Source organism: Bos taurus, chromosome 7 (assembly GCF_002263795.3).
Source record: "Bos taurus isolate L1 Dominette 01449 registration number 42190680 breed Hereford chromosome 7, ARS-UCD2.0, whole genome shotgun sequence".
Lineage (NCBI taxonomy): Eukaryota > Metazoa > Chordata > Mammalia > Artiodactyla > Bovidae > Bos > Bos taurus.
In genome coordinates, this window is record NC_037334.1 from 26,658,679 (window position 1) to 26,675,221 (window position 16,543).

Consider the following 16,543-nt stretch of genomic DNA (forward strand, 5'->3'; position numbering starts at 1 on the left):
ATAAGATATGGAAATAAACAAAATACCCACCAATGGATGCCTAAAAGAAATGAAAACATTCCTAGAAACATACCAACTTCCAAGACCAAGTCAAGAAGTAGATAATCAGAGCAGAGCAACTACGAGTAATGAATCTGAATCAGCAACTAAAAATCTTTCAACAAACAAAGTCCAGCACTGGACAGTTTCACATGATAATATAACCAAACATATAAAGAATTAATACCTATCCTTCCCAAACTCTGCTAAAACGCCCAAACTCATTCTACGAGGCCATCATTGTTCTTCAGTTGTTGTCATGTCTGACTCTTTGCAGCCCCATGGACTGCAGCATGCCAGACTTCCCTGTCCTTCACTATCTCCTGGAGTTTGCTCAGCTTCATGTCCATTGAGTCAATGATGCTATCTAATCATACCTTGTTGCCAAAACCAGACAAAGATTCTCAAAAAAAAAAAATATATATATATATATATAGGCCAATATTTCTGATGAATATACAAAATTCCCCAACAAAATATTAGCAAACTGAATTCAATAATATATAAAAAGGATCATACACTAAAACAGGTACATGAAAAGGTGCTTTTCATCACAATTATCAGGAAAATGCAAATCAAAACCACAAGGAGGGATCACCTTACCTCACACCTGTTAGGATGGCTATCATCAAAAAATGAGATAACAAGAGTCCGTAAGGATATAGAGAAAACGGAACACTTTTGCACTGTTAGTGGGAATGAAAATTGATATGGTCACTATAGAAAATAGTATGTTAGGCTACTGAAAAAATTAAAAAATTGAACTTCCATATGATTCAGCAATCCTATTTCTGGGTACATATACAAAGGAAATAAAATCAGTATCTCAAAGAGACATCTGCACTACCCTGTTTAATGCACGAGCATTTGTAATAGCCAAGATGTGAAAAGAATCCAAATTTCCTTTGGCTGATGAGAGTGGATAAAAAAATGTGAGATCATATAATATGTGTGTTTGTGTGTATACATACACACCTACATACATATACATATATATTCAACCAACTATTACTTATTCATGAAAAAAGAAGGAAATTCTGCCACTTGTGACAACATGGATGGCCCTGAAGGCATTATTCTAAGTGAAGTGAGTCCAACAGAGAAAAAGAAATACCGTATAATATTTATATGTGTAATCTGAAAAAGATGGACTAATCGAGAGTAGAATGGTGGTTTCCAGGGGGTGGGAGTGAGAGGAATGGGGAGATGTTTGTCCAAGGGCACAAACTTTGAGTTGTAAGATGAATAATTTCTTGGGAGCTAATGTACAGCAGAGTGATTATAGATAACAACATTGTACTACATACTTAAAAGCTGTTAAGAGAGTAAATTTTAAATTTTCTCACCACAAAAAATTAATGGTAATTATGTTAGATGAAGGGGGTGTTAACTAACCCTCTTATGGTAATCATTTTGCAATATGTAAGTCTATCAAATCATCACACTGTATACCTTAAACTTACACAATGATATTTGTCAATAATATCTCAATAAAGTTGAAGAAAACAAGAAAATAAACATCTAAAGAGTTTCTGGTAGAGTTAAGTATTTATAATTACCAGTCTAAGGTTATACAAAGCAAACCAAAGGCCTTACAGCATCGTTTCCCAAATAAGTAGACTCTAGAAACTATCAGTCCCATTGTGTTCTTAGAAGAAAAGAGGGGTGGAGAGGGTAGGAGTGACTTAGCAGCAGTAGCAGCAGCAAGTTTGAGACATGCCTTTACTCCAACAAAAATTTAAAAGTCAAATTTAAATTGTTGAGAAAGGGTATCTAGGACAAGGCATTTTCCAATTTTACTAGCTAAATGCCACAGTGAGTTCCAAAAAAAGAGTACTCAGTAGCTCACCCCAGGGCCATGCAACTACACATAATGCCCAGGGGGTCCAAGTCTCTGGAATTCTCTCCATCACCAGAAGGATTTCATCTGAGGTAGCACATTTCTTTTTCTGCCCCTTGATTACATGCTAAGTTCAATCAACTGATTCAGTTGTTTTAAAGCTTGGGGCTTCCCTGGTGGCTCAGTGGTAAAGAATCTGCCTGCCAATACGGGAGATGCAGGTTCAATCCATGGATCAGAAGATCACCTAGAGAAGGGAATAGCAACCCACTCCAGTATTCCTGCCTGGGAAATCCCATGGACAGAGGAGCCTAGAGGGCTGTGGTCCATGGGATTGCGGAGTCAAACACAACTCAGCAACTAAAACAAACAACAAAATTAAAGTTTAAACTTCAGTTTGGGTGGCATATCTGTAGACTTGCCATACAGCCTTTGCTTCTCCAATGAGCCCAGCTGGTCAGGGAGGCCCACCTTCACACCATGCTGCCCCCTGTGACCTAACTAAGATGGTGCTTTTCTATGTGGTGGTTCTCTTGGAACTCTAGATAATTTCCTTTCAATCTTTTTAAGAATTACTCATCAAGGGAAAAAAGGAAAAAACTACATCTGGAACTTGGGCTATTGCTGTAGCTTCAGGAAAGAACACTGGCTTCTCCAGTGGCTCAGTGGGAAAGAATCTGCATGCGATGCAGAAGACCTGGGTTCGATCCCTGGGTCAGGAAAATCGCCTGGAGAAGGAAATGGCAACCTACTCCAGCATTCTTGCCTGGGGAATCCCATGGACAGAGGAGCTTGGTGGGCTGCAGTCCATGGGGTCACAAAGAGTCGGACACAACTGAGCAACTACACATCCAAGCTTGTGTAGGATGATCCTCTGGAGGAGGCAATGGCACCAGTATTCTTACCTGGGGAATCCCAGGGACAGAGGAGCCTGGTGGGCTGCAGTCCACAGAGTCACAATGAGTCGGACATGACTGAGGGACTGAGCACACACACCAGGAAAGATCAGTACCCACAGAGCACTGCCTGCATCAGTCTCTCCCTTTAGCATCTGTGTATGTGGTTGGAGGGATGTACTAAGTTTACCACTGGATTATCTGTGAAAGTGCTGACAGCAGCCAACCGAGACTAAAAAATGCAAGTTCATCATCACCTGGTCATGTCAATATTTTGTGGTTGGTCACTTAGATCAAAATGTAATTTTCCCATTACTTTTAAATTAGTTTTCTCTAAAAAGTTATAGTGCAATAAAAAAAAATGCTTCTTAGTTCTGAGCATTTATATTAGCTATTATCTATCCCCGTAAGGAGACTGCATACATGATTGGAACTGTAAAAATTCTCCCTGTCTGCAAAGACTGAAATAGCAGCAACTAATTTTCTAGAGATAAGGTAAAGCTGTTCATTGTTTTCCTTTGGCCCTGTCTCCATGGGACTCTAAAGTCGAACTTTCTTAAGGAAAAAACAGGCAGAAGACAAGATTTCCATCTGTTTAGATGGAGGCTAAACATAGAGGTTTTATTATCATTATTAAATTCAGGGTTTCTATCTATAAAATCCTAAGTAGTCAGCATGCATTACAAGCAATAAAACAAAAAAGGTTTCCTGCATTGTTTATCAGATTTCCAATCTTCACTACTATCAGAAACCAAAGACCTAAATCAGAAAGCATAAGTTAGGTTCTAATAGATGTGTGGGAAAATTGGAATTTCTGCTGGTGCAGTATGCGGACAAAGAATCTTTCCCAGTAGTTACTGGTACATTCCTCTGAACCAAGTCGGGCTCCATGGCAACAGAAGGCAGGGTCCCTATGGAAACATGAAAAAATCCACTGCCAGTGGCAGAAAGGGCATCATGGGTAGGTGTACTTAGGAACATACCATCTGGTTTCGCTGTCAGTTCAGGGTCTCTTTGGATAGCTTAACAGGATTGTCTCACTTTTATCTGTACTCAAAAGAGTCTGCTTAAGAGAGTCTACATACCAAGGTTGTTTGGAAATATTTGACAAGATCACAACTTTATTATTAAACAAGCCTGTGAGTGTGGAAGTCAAACAAATCAGGAACAGAAAGCTCTGATTGCCTTCAACTTCAGAGAGATGCTTCTCCCCTAAATCCTCACCATGTTCCCCGAATGCCCTGGAAAAGCACCACTCACCCCAAAATAGTCCTCTGCCAAAGGCTGAATCTTCACAGCCCCAAACAAGGCTTTTGCCCTGTACTCTAGTTCTTCTCATCTAGAAAACTCTGAGTCCAAAACTTTTCAGCAGCAGTAGATCAAAATGACATGAAGCCTGGACAAAGAATTAAATGTGTCCCTCCATCATCTCCCTTGGACAGCAAAGAGATCAAACCAGTCAATCCGAAAGGACATCAACCCTGAATATTTATTGGAAGGACGGATACTACAGCTGAAGCTCCAAAACTCTGGCCACCTGATATGAAGAGCCAACTCATTGGAAAAGACCCTGATGCTGGGAAAGATTGAGGGCAAGAGGAGAAGGGAGTGACAGAGGATGAGACGGTTGAATGGCATCACTGACTCAATAGAAATGTGTTTGAGCAAAATCAGGGAGACAGTGAAGGACAGGCAAGTCAGACATGCTGCAGTTCATGGGGTTGCAAAGAGTTTGGCACGAGCGACTGAACAATAACAGCAACTCCATCATCTCCAGGTGAGGGAAACAAGAACCCACAGGGAAGTTCTTTCCAAAATCCTTGCCCATTCGGCCAGTTCCCCAAGCCTGTGTTTCCCCTCCAGTGGCTGACAGTGGGGCAAAATGTAGCCACTGAAAATGTTTTTCCATTCCTTAAACAAAATTGCTGACAATATTATCCTGAGTTAGCTTGCCAAATGTTCCAGCTCACAAAGAGGAAACCCATTCTTCCTGGAGACAAGGGCAGGAATAGTACATATAACTTCCCGGTTAATTGGAGAAGGTATAACATGAACCTATGGCCAGGTGCATAATTCAGGAACCTCAGTTGATATCTCCATGACTTAAGAGGTCCAAAATGTCATAGGAGGCCAGAAAGAGTCTAACACAGGGATGGCAAATGTGGGGCGCTCGGGCCACCCAATGACCATGACAGAAATCATTAATGAGTCACTCTGTTCTCCCTCTTAGCACAGACATGGTCTCATGATGCTCTCACTCTCACTCTCGTGGTCTCACTCTCTTCTAAACACGATGTTCCAGGTAGTGGCTCCTAAGACGTTACCCTCTCTCCCCAAAGGGAAACTTTTTGTTAATTCCAGTTCAGTATAACATAACATTCCAATATAAAAGACATAGGAAGAAATCTATGAGTTATGTGGCAAACAGCCTAACTGGGCCCCCTGAAGAGCCACCCCTATGGCATATCTGTCTCCTGGAAGGAAAACAGTCCTGGGTAAGTGAGCAGCAGATGTCTTTAAGCTCTTAACCCCAAATTTCAGTTTACAACCCACTGCTTACTGAAACATGACATTCAAGCAAGAGTCAAGCTCATTTGCAGGAATTATTTATTACATAAACACAGACCAGAGTTCTAGCTCCTTCTTTGCCTCCAGCCAGTTCAGTTTTTTCACAAAACTGGCCAAGTGAAAAATCAGCTGTGAATATTCATTCAGTGCTATGGTAATCAATTGTCACACTGCTCTCTGCTAAGCACAGGAAATCATATACAGTTCAGTGTGTGGGAGTGAAGCCTTCTTATTTACGGTTCCAAAGTTCTCTTACTGAGTGCAAAGACAGCCAGGGCACATCCATGGGAACTGGTCCTCTACCACCCAGGCTGGCCTACAAGACAACAGGGTGACAACTCAGTCCCCAAACCTCTTCCTGTGTCTCCCTTGCAAGCCACGCAGGCTGCAAAGCCCCCATCACAGCTTTAACTTGAAGTGAGTGTTTGACCTCCACCATCTAATAGAAGGGGCTTCCCAGGTGGCGCTAGTGGTAAAGAACCCACCTGACAATGTAGGAGATGTTAAGGGACATGGATTTGATCCTTGGGTTGGAAAGATCCCCTGGGGGAGGACATGGCAACCCACTGCAGTATTCTTGCCTGGAGAATCCCATGGACAGAGGAGCCTGGTGGGCTATAGTCCATGGGGCTGCAAAGAGCTGGACATGACTGAAGCAACTTAGCACCAAATATGCATCTAACAAAAGTAGGGTAACAGAGTCAAGCTCACCACAGAGGAAACAGTCATCACAACAGTCCTTTCCTCTGCAGCAGCATCCAGCAACAGAAGACAGGACATACAGACTAAGGACGGGAGCTGCACTGGAGGAGATCCCCAAGCCATGCCCTTTGTCCGCTCACAACCCTGCTGCAGGCAGCCCTGCTCCCAGTGATCTGCTTTCTCTGCCACCAGTCAAGGACGTGGGAGGGAGAATGAATTTCTGGTATCATCTTTGGATTAGCCAATCCTTCCCAAGGAGGGACAGTTGCCAACTTCTCATTCTGCTGTTTTGCTGTGAGCTTTTCCTAGTCCCAAGAAACCAAATTTACAAGCAATTCCCACTTGCTAAGAGGTCAGGCACCAAAGACGTGTTTGAAAATCAGTTGTGTGTAAACCCAACGCATCTTCCTGAAGTTCTAATGTTGCTAATAATGGTTAGATGCCTAGGCCAGCCTCAAGTCCTTATTCACTACTCAAGTACAAGAACATGGTGATCACGAGTCCGGGTCTCAACTCCTTTCCACCGACCCACAGCCTCATGTGTTGCTGTCTAGGACTGCTGGGGGTGCCCTCACTGCCACAGGGGAAGAGATCACGGCTCTCTCCTTGGTGTTGATGGTGGGGGCTGTGGGAGAAGTCAAGCGGCCACCTGGTGTTGATGGTGGGGGCTGTGGGAGAAGTCAAGCGGCCACCCTGGCTCCAAACCGTTCCTGGAGCTACAAACAGGTGAGGCCTTGGGAGAGGAGGACCTGTGGACTTTAGGATGGAGAGAATGGATCCCAGTGACAGTGGTAAGGGTAAGGAGCTCGAAGCACCTGCTGGTTTGACTCCTGGCATTTATTATTCAAGTCTCAGTCTCAAACTATCTCCTGTACCGGCTGGGAAATCCGCCCATTTCTGTCTCCACTGCCACCTATTGTTTCTAAACAGCATTTCTATAGCTGTTTGAAGAACAAAGCAGTCTACTTTATCCCCCTTGAAACCAAAATACCAGTAGCTAACTAATACATATTTCTTAAGAGAACAGCAACACTAATAAGTAAGGAAATGCAAAGAAAAGCAAGGTACTCTTGCCACCCAGAAGCCTGAAAGCAATAATCACATCTAGTGTTGGTGAGAATACAGGGGAGTGGGCACCCTCATATATTCCTTGCGGGCAGGCAAGTTGTTAGAACCAATTTAGACAGCAGTTTGGAAGTTTGTATCAAAAAGTCTTAAAATGTGACTCAGATTTCTCCTTTCTCCTAATATTCCATTATTCCCTTCCTATAGAAATATATTTTTACTGGGCTCCTGACCACTCAGAATAAAGATGCCCATGCAGCTCAGTGAGGTCATGTAACTAAGTACCCACCACTGGGGACCTAGACTGATGTGAGGAAATCAATAATGGCACATGAAGATGAAGGCTGCACCCTAGAGATGGTGGAGCAGAAAGGTGGAAATTGCTGGGTTTCTTATTTGTTTACCAACCTCTGGACTCGTGAGAAAGAAACAAACTTTTATGTCACAGCCAAACCTAATCTTTTCTGATACAAAATACATACTCTTTGTCCCAGAAATCCTACTAAATTTGTCTCATGAATTTTTCACATGTACAAAGAAATTCAAAATAGCTTAGTGGCTACAGTGAGCAACATTTAAGTGTCCAACATTAGAATGAGTAGGTAGGCAGGAAGGAAAGAAAGAAGAAAGGAAGAAAATGTAAGTGAGATAGTCAAAAAGTGAGGAGGAAATAGATGTTAACAGATAACCTTGGAACACTGCATTTAAGCCAGTTTTTAAGCTATGCATCTTTTCATTTTAGGAACAAGATCAAAATTTTAAAGGAAAGAATTATATGAAATCTTGAGGGATCAAGGTTGAGAAGATGGAAGATAGGAAGTGTCTAAGACTACTGATCTTGTGGAGGAAGAGCCAAACAACGTCTACTCTCATGACTTCAGAGAACACATGGACCAAGGCAAGGTGGAAGAGGATGAACAAGATGACCTCAGAGGTTATGATTTGAAATTCAAATGTAGCCATGACATTTACAAAATGCAACCAGACACTAATATTTACAAGGGATGTGTGGTCATGAAAGATAAGAACTATATGAAAAGAATACATAATTGTAGCAATTACCATGGTGGTTAAAGTTAGGCAAATATATATATATATATATATATATACACACACACATACACATTTATATATCTTAATGGCAAAAGATACAAAAAAATCAATCAGTGATGAGTAAAACATCTGTCAGGTGAATTTAGCTTAAGAACAAGTAGGTTTTGTTATTTCTGTTGTTTTTTTAAATTGGAGTAGAGCTGATATATAATATCTTGATAGTTTCAGGTGTACAACAAAGTGATTCAGTTATATTTTTCAGATTGTTTTCCAATTTAGGTTATTATAAGATACTGAATACAGTTCCCTGTATTATACAGTAAATCCTTGTTGTTTATCTACTTTATTTATAGTTCTGTGTGTCTCTTAATCCCATACTCCTAATTTATCCCTCCACCTTCCCTTTCCCCTTTGGTAACCATAAGTTCTTTTTCTATGTCAAGAAACAACTAGATTTTGGATTTATAACTTTAGTAAATTAAAATTAATTGCTAATACTAATTGTAAAAGTGATCAGGAAAATAAATTAATAAAAAATTCCCATTTATAATGGCATCAAAAAATTTAAAACCTAGGAATAATTTAACTAAAGAGGTGAAAGACCTTTACACTAAAAACTATAATAAGTTGATGAAAGAAATTGAAGACTCAAATACATTTGATACATTCCACACTCATGGTTGAAAGAATTTATATTGTCAAATTGTCCATACTAACAAAGCCACCATTTACAGGTTCAATTCAATCTCTATCAAAAACCCAATGGTATTTTTCACAGAAATAGAAAAAACAATCCTAAAATTTGCATGGAACCACAAATGACTCCAGATAGCTAAAGTGATCTTGAGAAAGAACAAAGCTAGAGGTATCCACACTCTGTGATTTCAAACTTTATTACAAACTTGTAGTAATCAGTATAGTACTGGCATAAAAACAGACTCATAGATCAGTGGAACAGAATAAAGTCCAGAAACAAACCCATACATATATGGTCAATTAATTTGTGACAAAAGAGTCGAGAACATAAAACAATCTTTTCAATCAATGGTGTTGGGAAAACTGTACCACCCTATGCAAATAAGTGAAACTGGATCATATATTATATCATACACAAAAATCTACTCAAAATGGATTAAAGACTTGAACATAAGACCTGAAACCGTAAAACTCTTAGAAAAAAACATAGATGTAAAGCCCTTGACATGGCTTTCAGTGATGATTCTTTGGATTTACACCAAAAGCAAAGACTACAACAGCAAAAATTAACAAACGAGACTGCATCAAACTAAAGAACTACTGCAAAGCAAACACCCACAAGACTATGCTAAGTCACTTCAGTCGTGTCCGACTCTGTGCGAGCCCATAGACGGCAGCCCACCAGGCTCCCCCGTCCCTGGGATTCTCCAGGCAAGAACACTGGAGTGGGTTGCCATTTCCTTCTCCAATGCATGAAAGTGAAAAGTGAAAGTGAAGTCACTCAGTCGTGTCCGACTCTTAGCGACCCCATGGATTGCAGCCTAACAGGCTCCTCCGTCCATGGGATTTTCCAAGCAAGAGTACTGGAGTGGGGTGCCATGCTTTCTCTGACCCACAAGACTATCAACAAGCAAACAACAAACCTGATTAAAACATGGGCAAAAGATTTGAAAATACCTTTTTCTAAAGAAGACATACAGATGGCCAACAGGTACATGCAAAGGTGCTCATCATCCCTAATCATCAGGGAAATGCAAATCAAAACCACAATGAGATATCACCTCACATTTGTTAGTATAGCTATCATTAAATAGACAAGATACAATAAATGTCGGTGAGGATGTGAGGAAAAGGGAATCCTTGTGCAATGTTGGTGGGAATGTGAGATAGTACAGCTACTATGAAAAACTGTATGGAGGTTCCTCAAAACAATTAAAAATAGAACTACCACATGATCTAGCAATTCCTCTTCTGTGTATTTATCTGATGGAAACAAAACACTAACATAAAAAGATTATCTGCACCTCATGTTCACTGAAGCATTATTTCCTGTGGTCATGTATGGATTTTTGGGGGCTCCAAAATCACTGCAGATGGTGACTGCAGCCATGAAATTAAAAGATGCTTACTCCTTGGAAGGAAAGTTATGTCCAACCTAGATAGCATATTCAAAAGCAGAGACATTACTTTGCCAACAAAGGTCCGTCTAGTCAAGGCTATGGTTTTTCCAGTAGTCATGTATGGATGTGAGAATTGGACTGTGAAAAAGGCTGAGTGCCAAAGAATTGATGCTTTTGAACTGTGGTGTTGGAGAAGACTCTTGAGAGTCCCTTGGACTGCAAGGAGATCCAACCAGTCCATTCTGAAGGAGATCAGCCCTGGGATTTCTTTGGAAGGAATGATGCTAAAGCTGAAGCTCCAGTACTTTGGCCACCTCATGCGAAGAGTTGACTCATTGGAAAAGACTCTGATGCTGGGAGGGATTGAGGGCAGGAGGAGAAGGGGACGACAGAGGATGAGATGGCTGGACGGCATCACTGACTCGAAGGACGTGAGTCTGAGTGAACTCCGGGAGTTGGTAATGGACAGGGAGGCCTGGAGTGCTGCGATTCATGGGGTCGTGAAAACTGAACACATGGAGACAACCTGGTGTCTGCCAGTGGATAAATGGATAAAGAAGATGCAATATACAGATATAGTGGGATACTATTCAGCCATAAAAAGAGTGAACTTTTGCTATTTCCAACAATATGAATAGGTCTAGAGGGTATTGTGTAGGTTCAGTCCCTGGGTTGGCAAGATTCCCCTGAATGACAGCATGGCAACCCACTCCAATATTCTTACCTAGAGAATCCCCATGGACAGAGGAGCCTTGCATCATACAATCCATAGTGTCTCAAAGAGTTGGATAAGACTGAAGCAACTTAGCACGCATGCAGAGGGCATTATGCTAAGTGAAATAAATCAGACATAAAAAAGACAAATACTGTCTGGTTCTAATTGTATGTGAAATCTAAAAACAAAATGAAAACAGAATCACAGCTACAGAGAATAAATGAGTGGTTTCTGGCATTGGGAGTTGAGGGTGAAATGGGTGAAGGGAATTAAGAAGCAAAACCCTCCAGTTATAAAATAAGCCACACAGATATAATACGAATACAGCACAAAGAATACAGTTAATAATATTATAATAGCTTTGTAATGATTTTAACAGGTAGTTATTAGATTTATCCTGGAGATTATTTGTTAATATATGCAAATGTCAAATCACTAACCTGAAACTAACATATTTTATGTCGACTCTATTTCAATTTTTTAAGTCAAGAAAATAAATGACATTCCAGTTTTTAAAAATAATGAAACACAATCAGGCAATAATAGGAACTTTGAAAAATGAATAACCGTACAAGTGTAATTTTATGAACAGGTTAAAACCTCACAAAGGAATTACAGACATCTTCATGTCCCGCAATATTTTCTTCTTGGAGAATTTTCCAATCCATTCTCTTTTCCAGCCAGATTCTTAGGAAAGGCTTCTAACCACACTACTCCCCACATTTTTTGTTTTGGCTCTTTCCTGCCTGATGGTAAATATCTGTCTTCTGAACACAGAGCCTTATTACCCGAAGTGTGCTCTGTGGACCAGCAGCTTCTGTACAGCCTGAGAGTTTAGTAGAAATGAATAATCTTGGGCAGGATGAAGCAGGGGGAGGGAGGGATGGGAAGACGGGACTTGCTCTCCAGGGGAGCTACCTTAGCCACGTAAAAGAAACTATTTTTTCTAATATAGGTTGTTATGTGAAACCATCCTTTTTTTGCCTTCTAGGTAAACTGATTAACAAAATTAAACCAAAATTATAATCAATTCGTGTGTTTCAATTCTTTTTGATAACTTGCTGGAAACAGTTAAAATGGTGACTGTGCTGGGTGCCTGGCAGCAAAACCTAGTTGGAAAGAAAAAAGATTATGAAAGCAGAAACAAGAATCATGTGTTCTCTCTTCCTTCTCTATCCACAAGGGTGTCTCACTAGTGCCAGCTGTTGAGAGAACAGAAGATGTACCAGAGGCATCCCTGAGAACAAGGAAGTAACGGAAGCATGCTTGTCCTCTGGGGTTAAGCTATGAAATCAAGACATCAGAGTGGAGAGATACAAAAATACCCTTAAAGAGACCAAATAGCTCCCAGGCCTCGGAGACCAGACAGTGAGCTGATTAAATGTATTAACATATCTAAAGGAAAACTGCAAGAAAAGGAAAATTTTAGTGACAAATGCTAGAGATGGCCATCCAAGCATTCAGGAGTCATATTGGCTGGTATGAGACTTATCTCAAGGAAGAGTTATAATATCTTTACCATCACATTATGGCAATAATTTTTACCAGGTATGACGGTCCTGTGGGATTGCCCTGCTTTCTGAGATGAGCTGTACTACTGATGGAGGCACTGGGCTCTAGAAGGCTAGAACCATGAAGCACTGAAATTTCTCTCTAACTAACCTTGCTCAGATCCACAATCCCTACATCAGCTGCCAATAAAATTTTGTTTGCCCACACGCCAGATCTTCAAGGAGAGAAGGTAGGACCAGGATACTGTGTCAGCGCCTCTCCAAGTTCTGTGTAACAATGAATTAGCACCCCGACTTTATATGATTCTTAGGACTTGGATTAACAAAACAATCCCCAATAGATAGAGCTATTTTCTCAGGGTGCTGACAACTAGGCTTGTAGGTTTGAACCCTGGCAAGTACACCAAGATAATGTCTCCTTGAAGCATCTGGGAAGTGGCCAGCCCGACCAGCCAGGCCTCCCCACTCTCCAGGCTGTGTGTATTCAAGGCCCTCCTTTGAAAATTTCCCATCAGCCTAGGCCACAGAGATCAGTTCATGATTATTCTCAAAGATGTTTGATTATAAACATAATTTTTCTTATTCCACACCATTATTAATCAAACACATGCAAATTAAGAAAAATAGCAAAAGAAAAATTGGCACAAGGTATAAGCAAAAAGATGGGCTTTCCTGGTGGTTCAGTTGGTAAAGAATCACCCGCAATGCAGGAGACCTGGGTTCAATCCCTGGGTTGGGAAGATCCCCTGGAGAAAGAAAGGGCAACCTACTCCAGTATTCTTGCCTGGGAAATCCCATGGACAGAGTAGCATGGGGGCTACAGTCCAAGGGGTTGCAAAGAGTCAGACACAACTTAACGACTAAATCACCACCACCATATAAGCAAAAAGACATTCTACACTGCTGGTGGGGGTATAAATTGAAAACACACCAAACATTCTAGGAATATGTGAATGCCTCTAACCCAGAAATTCTACGTCTATGAAGGTATCCTTACCTAGTAATTATATAGATGAACAAAGATTTAATCACAATGACATCTTCTAAAGTAGTCCATAATAGTTATAACTTGGAAATCATGTAAATATTCAAGAGCTGAGATCAGTTAAATAAACATCTATAATCCAATAACGGAGAAGGCAGTGGCACCCCACTCCAGTACTCTTGCCTGGAAAATTCCATGGATGGAGGAGCCTGGTAGGCTGCAGTCCATGGGGTCGCTAAGAGTCGGACACGACGGAGCGACTTCACTTTCACTTTTCACTTTCATGCATTGGAGAAGGAAATGGCAACCTACTCCAGTGTTCTTGCCTGGAGAATCCCAGGGATGGCGCCTGGTGGGCTGCCATCTACGGGGTCTCACAGAGTCGGACACGACTGAAGTGACTTAGCAGTAGCAGCATAATCCAATAAACACTGGCATTTGTAAATTGTTGCAGAAGTATATTTACTGACCAGGAAAGACAGTCACAATATATTTGTATTTTCTTCTTTTTGCTTAGTTACATTTTCTAATTTCTCTTCAATGAACATTTATTATCATATATAGCTTTGGTTTTGAATCAAATTTGAGATATCACTCTTTCTATATACCCTGGAGAACGGAATGGCAACCCACTCCAGTATTCTTGCCTGGAGAATTCCATGGACAGAGGAGCCTGGAGGGCTGCAGTCTGTGGGGTCACAAAGAGTTGGACATGACTGAGTAACTAACACTACACCCTTTCTATATGAAGAATAGACTCCAAAGGGTAGAAGGAAGATGATACATATACTGGTCCAAGCTCTCTCTCTATTTAGAGCAAATTAGCCTCAAATGTGCTGAGCGACTTCACTTTCACTTCACTTTCATGCATTGGAGAAGGAAATGGCAACCCACTCCAGTACTCTTGCCTGGAAAATCCCATGGACGGAGGAGCCTGGTAGGCTGCAGTCCGTGGGGTCGCTAAGAGTCGGACAAGACTGAGTGACTTCACTTTCACTTTTCACTTTCATACATTGGAGAAGGAAATGGCAACCCACTCCAGTATTCTTGCCTGGAGAATCCCAGGGACGGTGGAGCCTGATGGGCTGCCGTCTATGGGGTAGCACAGAGTCAGACACGACTGAAGCAACTTAGCAGCAGCAGCCTCAAATTTGCTGAGCGACTTCACTTTCACTTCACTTTCATGCATTGGAGAAGGAAATGGCAACCCACTCCAGTGTTCTTGCCTGGAGAATCCCAGGGACGGGGGAGCCTGGTGGGCTGCTGTCTATGGGGTCGCACAGAGTCGGACACGACTGAAGGGACTTAGCAGCAGCAGCAGCAGCCTCAAATAAAATTATAAACCCATTTATAAATGGTTTATCCAAGCCCACCCAGTTGAGCGGTGGCCAAGTCAGTGCTATCATTCAGTTCTGTGGAGTCTTAAGCCCAGACATGATCAGAAGTTTCTAGTGCCTCCACGTTAGAACAGAACTCTGTCTCTTTTTACTACTCAATACCAGCATCCCATCTCAGAAAGCAAAGATGTCCTTCTAGCTTTTTGTTGAGCCAAAATATTTGAATAAAATCATTTTTAATAATACCTATCTTAAGGGTTTTTCAGTGATCCAGCGGATGTTGGCAATTTGATCTCTGGTTCCTCTGCCTTTTTTAAAACCAGCTTGAACATCAGGAAGTTCACAGTTCACATATTGCTGAAGCCTGGCTTGGAGAATTTTGAGCATTACTTTACTAGCATGTGAGATGATTGCAATTGTGCGGTAGTTTGAGCATTCTTTGGCATTGCCTTTCTTTGGGATTGGAATGAAAACTGACCTTTTCCAGTCCTGTGGCCACTGCTGAGTTTTCCAAATTTGCTGGCATATTGAGTGCAGCACTTTCACAGCATCATCTTTCAGGATTTGGAATAGCTCAATTGGAATTCCATCACCTCCACTAGCTTTGTTCGTAGTGATGCTTTCTAAGGCCCACTTCGACTGAGCAACTGATCTGATCTGATCTGATCTGATCTGAAGTGTCTCTAAGAGTCCTACACACAATAGTTAGAAAGCACAATTGCAAACTACATTGCACATGATATTCTAAGATTTCCTAAAGTGTATCATAAAACATCAAACTTCTCTCAAGACATCTTAAAATGAATCAGTGAGGTGGGGAAGGGAGGGATGATAGAAATGACAATGAAAAAAGGTCTACTTTGTGATTCAGACTTACAGCCATTTCATATTGTGAAAGCTCCTTAATAAGCCTTTCAGTCTATGTACCAGAAAAGAACATGCTGGCCCCTTGAAAGTTGACTCAAGACTCTGGTGAGTTGCTGCAGGAAGCTTACATCTCTGTTCTCTTCTCTGATGACTCCCTGACTGATTTCCAAACAGACTTTTCTTGAAGAATTGTAACAAACATTGCAGCATCCAACCTTGAATCATCTTTCTACAACTTCTGCTTTCTCCTCAAGTGACTTTCATGTGGAGACTTGTGACAGGACAGAGGGACATAGTGAATGCTTCCCTGCTTACACAGGCCAAGATAGCAGCAGTGAGCATAAGGGAAGGATCCAAGATGCCACAGGCCTCAGTCTCCACAGGCCTCAGTCTCCATCTCCACAGGCTGCCATTAACAGATGCAAACCAACACTGGGAAAAGTAAATGAACTTCCAAGAAATGTTAGTCTTACTTACGGACACACATTTCCCTGCTCTCGTAAAATCCAGGACAACACTGGGACTTGCGTCTGTACATAGTTTTTTCTCCATGTCGATAGGCGGTCCGATAACTGATTCTATATAGAGGTCAAAAAAAAACCACATCATTACATCTTTTGATCTGCAATTTGATTAGAAATCAAAAATGTATATTTTAATACAAAAAACTATCAAACATGATATAGGTATAAAAAACAAGGTCCTCCAAAATAATAAAGGAGAAACATGGGATATATATTTTGAGCAATACTATACTAACTCACCAATTTGCTAAGAATACACTGAATGGACATTTAAGTACACCAGCACTTTTTGCAAGGAATCAGAAGCTTCATGTCTTCTCTACTTCACTTGAGATATTTTATAAG

General features: G+C 41.1%; 1 protein-coding gene across 2 annotated transcripts in view; it reads right to left on the reverse strand.

The window, feature by feature from the left end:
• The window catches only part of MEGF10 (multiple EGF like domains 10), a 182,330-nt gene that overhangs the window by 104,207 nt on the left and 61,580 nt on the right, over positions 1 to 16,543 (reverse strand). For both annotated transcript variants that reach the window (NM_001046451.2, XM_005209094.5), the window contains 1 exon segment: positions 16,152 to 16,252. In NM_001046451.2, coding sequence (NP_001039916.2) covers positions 16,152 to 16,252 — 101 coding nt within the window.